General features: G+C 35.5%; 1 protein-coding gene across 1 annotated transcript; it reads left to right on the forward strand.

Moving 5' to 3' along the window:
- The first annotated feature begins 303 nt into the window (after nucleotides 1–303).
- LOC149403226 (phospholipase A1-IIalpha-like) lies at nucleotides 304–2,681 on the forward strand. The gene is made up of 3 exons (XM_089609623.1): nucleotides 304–654; nucleotides 736–1,077; nucleotides 1,890–2,681. Exons 1-3 carry the CDS (start codon nucleotides 391–393, stop codon nucleotides 2,505–2,507), a joined length of 1,224 nt encoding a protein of 407 aa, XP_089465749.1. The 5' UTR covers nucleotides 304–390; the 3' UTR covers nucleotides 2,508–2,681.
- The last annotated feature ends 6,172 nt before the right edge of the window (nucleotides 2,682–8,853 follow it).

Raw genomic sequence — 8,853 nt, forward strand, 5'->3', positions numbered from 1 at the left:
CACTTTTTAAAGAGAAAAAAAGAAGGTAAGCTTCTATCTAAAGTAACCATATGTCGACTATTTAACAAATAGTTAGTGTACGTTCAAAATTAACCGCCAGCCTGTTTCTATCTAATCATGTCTCCACACTCGATTAATGATATTTTCTTCCAGCTATAATATTTGCTTTGCAAGAACGTTAAAAACATGCAAGTTTAAATTTTACGAATTTTGGTACCCACATCCGTACAAAGTTGGTAATGATAATTAAGATGACATTATTAACTCTTACGTCCACAGACTCTATATTTTTTTAAGAGAGGTGGCCGGACGCATATTGAATAAAATCACAGCGGCCATCAACCAAACACACGTAAACAAGCAAAAGAAAAACAAAAAAATTTACAAAAAATGTCGAACAAAAAGGCGAAGATAAGCAACAACATCGCAGAGAACTGGGAAGCGCTTAGCGGGAAGAACGGCTGGAAAGGCCTGGTGGAGCCACTAGACATCGACCTGAGGCGGTACCTGATCCACTACGGCGAGAGGGCGGGCGCGATAGCGGACGCCTTTATCTCAGAAAAGAAGTCCAAGAACTGCGGGCTGCCCAGGTACCCGCCGGAGACCATGTTCTCCGACGTGGGCCTGGACAAGGGAAACCCGTTTAAGTACAAGGTCACCAAAAAAAAAATTATAAATTAGCTCCCCTGAACTTTTATTTCATATTAATTTAGATTTCTGACTCCGTCTCTGTAGGTCACGCGCTACATCTACGCTGCGTACCAACCCGGGCAGGACTCGGAAAAGGCGTTTGCGATGTCGGAGGCGCCGGACGCGGCGTCAAGCGACTCGAACGTGATCGGGTACGTGGCGGTGGCGACAGACGAAGGGAAGGTTGTTCTTGGGAGGAGAGACATCCTTGTGGTGTGGAGGGGTACTATGCTTGACGGAGATAAGGCGGCCGATTTCGACTTCATAACGGTTTCTGGGAGTGATATCATTGGGAGCGATCACAATCCGATGGTACACAGAGGTTGGTACACGCTCTACATTGGTACCAACTCCTCCCCCCACAACCGCACCAGTGCCCGTGACCAGGTATTTCAATTCCAATCCAAATATTTCTTTTTATTATTGATGTTCTACAAATTATACTGATGTAAAGTTTAATATATACTAGAATTGCTTTTTTTTTAAAAGAATTTTTTTTTTCCTTGAAGAAAAAATAAGAGATCGGACCCTAAACATAAATAGTATTCATTCGTATCGATTTTTTTTATTAGAAAGATAAATTTGTCTCCAAAAAACTTTAAACAAATTTTTTTTCAACCTAAATATTTCTAAACATGTCTCTATATATTTCTTCCTCTAAACTAAAATATATTAATTATTCCGCAGCAACGAGCGGGCATACTGTTTGTTCAGAAATAAAATAAAAATAAATGACATTTGTATCCATGGACTTTGACACTTGTAATTGTAACAACATAATTAATGGTTCTTACACTTTTCTTCGACAAAAAGTCGGTTAGTATGACTAATTGGAAGACTTTTTCCTTTTGTCTATTAGAAAGGTTTATTCCACTTTTATGCGCATGATTGTCATGAAAAATAGTTATTTCATGACATATTTGTCTCTAAATATCATAATATAGTTTTTCATGACAATTATTGTCATACCTTTATAATAAATGTCTCCTATTATATGATGGAAAAACAAAACTCTTAACAAAGGGTCATAATTTTGAAATAATCCCATAACTAGCTATAAGGAGGGAAATTATGATAATGCCATCCTCTTCAATTATACAAGCCTATTATGATCATTTTCTTTATTATAATGAGGAAAAAGAAGAAGCTAAAACGAGGTAAATCATTTTTACTAAAATATATTTACTTGTTCCGAATAGGTATTCGCGGAGGTAAAGAAGCTGGTGAGTCAGTACAAGGAAGAGGAGATGAGCATAAGCGTGGCCGGGCATAGCATGGGGGCGGCGATGGCGACCTTGAACGCGGTGGACATGGCCTACAACAAGCTCAACAGCCAGAGCAACAAGCCGCCTTTCCTCTTGACCGCATTCGCGTACGCGTCCCCCCGTGTGGGCGACGGTGGGTTCGCCAGCGTCTTCTCCGACCTCCGCACCAACGGAGGCCTGCGGCTGCTGCGCGTCACTGAGTTACACGACCTGGTCCCTAACTTGCCCCCTCCTATTTTATACTCGGACGTGGGCGAGGTCCTCCAAATCGACGTCACCAACTCCCAATACATCAAGCCCATCGAGTTCCCTTACTTTTCTGTCCACGAACTCGAGCTCTACCTACATGACTTGGCAGGGACCAAAGGCGTCAACAAGAAGTTCGATCACCTTGTAGTCGACCGCGACTTCTCCCTCGTCAACAAGCACGGGGACTTCCTCAAGGACGAATACCGGATTGTGGTCAATTGGTGGACCGAGAAGAACAAGTCCATGGTTCAATGCGCCAACGGAAAGTGGGTGCTCGATGATTCTTGGCCCGAACTTTATTAATCCTCGTATTTCCATTATTGACTCGCTCATTCCCGGTACTATTGAGTAAATAAGAGCGTGTTCTTCTTTATGCAATTGGTATTTTCCATCTCTATCTACCTATCAAAAATATCTGTATCGATCTACCTATCAAAAATATCTGTATCGATACCTATCAATAAAATCGTACTTTTTGTGGCCTTCATTTAATTTCCAATGAATAGGGATATATTCTAGTGGATCTATGTTACGAATTTCCGGTCGGATATTTGGTTTTTAGCTTCATATTCATCCTTCTCATGTGATTGTTTTTTTAACCATCATGTGATTGTTTTAGTTCCATTTCTCATTTGTATTTGGAAGGGTATACTCTGAGCATGTCTTTGGACGGAATCATTGATTCTGAAAAAAAAAAAAAAAAACACCACATTAACATTATGGATAGTAATGATTATGTCAATGATGTCACTTTCTAGCAGGATGCTCATATTTTTTTTATGAAAAAAATTAATAAAATAATAAACCCAACACTACTTAAGATTGAGTGGGAACCACTTCAATCATCTTTTGGTGCTACTATTATTGAAGTGGTTTTTACGTAAAGTATTACTATTGATTATGTGTGTGAATAATTTTTTTTTATTGATGTGTAGAAATTTATCATGCATTGGAGTATTACTATATATATATGATGTGTAAAAATTTATCATGCATTGGAGTTGCTCTTGTTCTCATAAAGACAACAGTAATCAACTTTTTAGGCCTTTGCTCTCATGTCATGTCTTGGGCCTTTGCTCAAGAAAATGGCCGGTACATTATTACAACGGAAATTGTCAAAAGTATGACTAAATTAAGGTTTGTTTCCAATTTCCTACTTTTTTCAAAAATTTACCAAACTAAGGCTAGTAAAAAAAAAATTATTTTACTCGATGGGCAGAGAGGGAAAAAGAGAAAGAAAGAGAAAATGGAAGAGATTTTATTGGAGAAGATGGTAGGTTGGTAATTAGTATGAGGGTATAATAGGTAGAATTTTGTTATCTCTCATTTGACTTTTTTTTTACTAGTCCTAGTTTGGTAGGGCCCGTTTGGTAGTTAACTCAAAAAGTTTTTATTTTCTATCTTCTAATTTTTGTAGTTGTACTGAAAAATTATTTTGCAGTTGTTTTCAAAAAGCTGTTTGATTCAGTTTTCATTTTTGTTTTTGAGAAATTGAAAAAACTGAAAAAACTGTTTGGTACAGTTTTCATTTTTGTTTTTGAAAAAATGAAAAAAATGAAAACTATTTGACAGTGATGGTGAGGCTCGGTGGTGATTGAAGAAGATGGCCGGATTTTTTTTTTTTTTCAAGTCTTGCGCGCGGGTGAGGAGAATGATGAGAGAAGAGAAGAATTTTTTTTCCAAAAACACATTTTATTTGTTTTCAGTTTTCTTTACTCTTTTACAAAACAACTTCAAAAAAATTTTAAAAAATTTTCCGAAAATTTTACCAAACACAATTTTCACTTTTTGTTTCCTATTTTTTTATCTCAAAAACTCAAAAACACTTTTCAAAAACACTTTTTGAGATGCATACCAAACACTCCCGTAAATTTTTGAAAATAGTAGGAAATTGGAAATGAGCCTTAATTTAGTCCTACATAAGGAAATGTCTCTTATTACAACCAAGTCAACAAAAGCTATGTTTGATATTTGAAACTGCGTGAAAGATCTTAGAGAGAGATAGGATTGATTTCTAGTGAGAGAATGTTGTTTGGTTATTGCCAAGTGTTGCATTTTTTTATGCACGCAAGTGCACGTGTCGCTCAACTAATATAGTGAATTAAGTACGAGTGCCGATCCCACAAGGAAAAAACTTAATTAACAAACAAATCAACTAGCACGAATTGAAATAAAATAGGAGATGGAAAAATGTCACAAATTGCTGACAAGTTCTAAAACAATTAAATAACAAAACACTAAGATAACAGTTGTAAGCAGAAAGAAAGGCTAAGGACCAAGGCTTCACGGGTTTATTCAACGGTTTGGATACACGAGTTTAGCGCACAATCAATAATCAATTCACTAACTCTTTGCTAATCATACTCACAAAATAATATTGCTAAATCTCTCTCGAGCATCTAACAACCTATGTCAAAATTAGGAAAATCTTCTCTCGATCTCAATCCCTAACAAAAACATGCATTGATATTAAGAGCATTCACACGATTCTATGACAACCTAGCTATCTCTAGCCTAGGAATGCATCATAGTAATTCAAACCAAAACACTAACAACCTAATCTTTCTCAAGCATCAAGTTTAAGTACAAAATCATGAACAAGGTAGCAAGCATTCAAACAAATTTGAATTAAGCAAAGTAATAGAGAATGAAAATTGAACTTCAATATATTAAATCATATCCATGACCGAATCTTAAACCCGCTACGCTATAGTCCTTAATGGAATTAGTTCATGGCGTAGCGAGAAAACAAAAAGAGAATACGAGAAGAAGAAGAACAAGAAGAAGAAGAAGAAGAAGAAGAAGAAGAAGAAGAAGAAGAAGAAGAAGAAAAAGAAATCATAATTAAAAACTCAATTGTAAATTAAAATACGGGAGTTCAAGAGTAAAGGAAAAAAAGAAAACTGTAATTGACGTCAATTGATGAAGAACGGCTCTCCTCATTTTCTCTATCTCTCCCAAACACTCTCCAAAAGCTAACCAAAAATTAAAAAAAAAAGAATCAATTATGGGAAAATATCAAGAGTATCCCTCGTGTTTAATCGAAATGCGAGATTTATCCATTCGATTGCAAGAAATATGAGACATATCCCTTCAGTTTAATATAAATGACATATACTTCTCCTAAAAAAATGTTATATTACAAATATCACACTTTTCGTTTATTTTTTACAAAAAAATAATTTGAACTCCCCAAAATACCTTTAATACAATAAATATTTATTTGCTATTTTATTTAAAAAAAATCAAAATGTCTCTTTATAAAAAAAAACCTTAACTTTTTATAAAGAAATTTTTTAATCTAATTTTTTTTGTATATAGAATAGAAAATAAAAAATTATTTCATTAAGGGTATTTTGGGTAGTTTAAATTTTTTTTAGTAAAATACAAACGAAAAGGGTGATATTTGTAATATAACATATTTTTAGGGGAGGTATATATCATTTATATTAAACTGGAGGGATATGTCTCATATTTTTAGAAATCGAATGGATAAATCTCGCATTTCGATTAAACACAGGGGATACTGTTGATGTCTTCCCATCAATTATTTAGGTTACAAAGGTGTTTTTAACTCTGAATGGTGTCTTTTTCGGAATCATCTGAGCCTTCTAATTAAATCCAATGGTCAAAATCTTCAGAAAAACGTTAATATCCTATTCCAGCAATTTGGAGGGTGGTCGATGCGCGGCACGCGGACCAAGCTTCAGCTTATGCGCGCTCCGTGCGTAAGACTCTGTAAGTTTTCTCGGTTTGATTTTCCAGTATGCGCGGCGCGCGGTCTCGAAGTCTGCCCTCCCGCGGCGCGTAAGGTGGTGCGCGCGGCGCGCGGAGTCGTAATTTTTTACTATTGTTTTTTTACTCCATTTCGACCGTTTTGTCTCCAAATCACGTCATTTTTTCCATGAAATTGACTGTAGACACTCTATTGCTCCTTTGAACCTGAAACTAATAAAAAAAATACTAAAACTATTAAAATACTCGAGAACTCGTCGGTTTTCGGTTAGGAGAATATGAGTTTTACACGAGATTAACGCACCTATCACCAAGCTCAATCAATCTGAGCGTTGATTGCTTGTCTGTATATATTAACTCTCAATCCATTTTTGACGAAACCCTCCCAGCCCGATTTCCATTCTCTAGCCTTCATTTGCTCAAATCCCGCCATTGTCTCTAGATTTCTGGCAAAGTGACTGCGATTCCAGGAGGATCCCCTTCGTCGCTGCCTTCGTTTGTCAAGATTCCGAGGTTTCCAAGAGGTACGTGTCTAGGGTTTCAGAGATTTGGGATTTTTTTCAATTTTTTAAAAAATTTATGTTTTAATCCTTGAATATGATGATGAATTGATTTATTTGATGATGAATTGATGATTATTGTCATGATTATGTTGAATTTAAATTAATTTGGGGATGATTTGATAATTTTGATAGTGATTATGTTGAATTAAAATTAATTTGATGATGAATTGGTGATTGTGATCATGATTATTTTGAATTAAAATTAAGTTGATGATGAGTTGATGATTGTGATGGTGAATATGTTGATTTGAGATAAGTGTGATGATGAATTGATGATTATTATGATGAATATGTTGATGAATTGATGATTATGATTATGAATATATTAATGAATTGATGATTGTGATGATGAATATGTTGATTTTAGACTAGTTTGATGATCAATTGATGATGAATATGTTGATTTTAGATTATTATGATGAAGAATTGATATTTATGATGATGAATATGTAATTATGATTATGAATATGTTGATGAATTGCTTATTATGATGATGAATATGTTGATTTCAAATGAATATGATGATGAATTGATGATTATGATGATGAAGTATGACGTCCGATCTGGCACTGGAGTATTGCGAGCCCGTCGAAGGACGACCGAATGCAAGCAAATGCAAATTTTACGGGTACATCATTGGCGGTGGTGGAATCACTAGTGTGAAAAATCACTTGACGAACATAGAAAAAATAGTGTGAAGATGTGCGATAAGGTTCCTCATGAGGTACATGAGGAAATGCGGGAGTTACTCTACGTACGCTCTCAAAAGAAGAAGGAACATGAGAGTTTGTGTGAGTCGATGTGAGCTGACCTCCGAAAAAGTTTAGGGGACTCTGACGAAGAAATAGACGAAGGTCCCGGTGGATCTTCGGGGTCCTCTAATCCAAGAAGATCGCACTCTGGGGTCAAGAGGTTGGCCAAAGCCGTCGACCGATTCTTCATTCACAAGTGACGAGACACTCAAGTCACACCACGTATAATTAATTACTAATTAGTGTGTTTTATATTTTGTCATACGTGTTGTAATAAAGGTTTGACTTTATGGTACTTTATGTTGAATTTTATCTTGGTTTGAAGTTTGTGTTTTATATTTTGTCGTACGTGTTGTAATCAAGGTTTGACTTTATGGTACTTTATGTTGAATTTTATCTTAGTTTGAAGTTTGTGTTTTATATTTTGTCGTACATGTTGTAATCAAGGTTTGACTTTATGGTACTTTATGTTGAATTTTATCTTGATTTGAATTTTGTGTTTTATATTTTATCATACGTGTTGTAATCAAAGTAATTTAGTTTTGCAAAATATGAAAAATATGAAAAAAGTATGTTTATTATTGTAAAATATGTGTCTGAATACCCCTCGGTTTCCTACATTTTTGTCGATTTTCTCTACGGTAAGCGGTTTCCTACCGATACCGAATTTTTTATTTTTTAATTTTTTTTTTCTGAATACACATCGGTTTCTCCTCCGCTAAGCGGTTTATCCCAAAAATCGAAGTCTCGGTACGATAACGGTAACGGTAACGGTAAGGCGATCGTTGCTCATCAGCCATTTGTGTGACTGAGTAGGACTTTCATATGGCCGAGTACGACTATCCTAACAGATATTAATAGATTTAATGGCGATAATGTTGTCAATGGTGCCCACAAGAAGAGTTGTAGTCTTTATTTTGAACATTTGATGTAATAAAGTCTCATGAAGACTCTTGCTTGTAATTGCCTATTCATTCATTAATAAAGTTGAAACGTTCATTCAATCTTCCTTGTCTGAAGCTTTATGATAAAACCATAGTCTTTTAGTCCATAAACAAACTTAACAACTTACGAAGAGACAAATGTAGATTTGCATGAACAAACTCTTCGTAGTTTGCTTAAAACGATATATTCGCAATCTTAGGGTCAAAGGACTATTGACCTCAGTATGATTGTTAGAAGAATCTATGATGTCTGGTTATGAGGCATTGAGAGTTTAGGACTCTATAGTTCTTCTAGGTATCTTCCGAAGATACTGAATTGACCAGTGCACTTCTAGAGACAATATAAGAACAAACCATTTAACCTCTTATGTCTCGAAGTCACTATGTATGAATTGCATCATGCTTACCTTAATCCTGAAATGAGACATGCCATTTCACACCTTAGTATTCTCATTTGAGAAAGTCAAAGTTCGGACTCACTATGTGATTCCGAACAAGGCCTATTGGTGAAGTACTAAGTTGTGAGTCTGTCATGAGTAACTTTGTGAAGTTCTCATAGATATGGAATTCATGTACAAGATTGCTGAAATGCAATGTATGTCACCTCATGCTTTGTTCCTTGGAGTGTGAATAAATGAACTGGCCAGTGTCCAAA

This window comes from Urtica dioica, chromosome 3 (assembly GCF_054948205.1).
Source record: "Urtica dioica subsp. dioica isolate 48M chromosome 3, U.dioica_male_clone48M_v1_H2, whole genome shotgun sequence".
Lineage (NCBI taxonomy): Eukaryota > Viridiplantae > Streptophyta > Magnoliopsida > Rosales > Urticaceae > Urtica > Urtica dioica.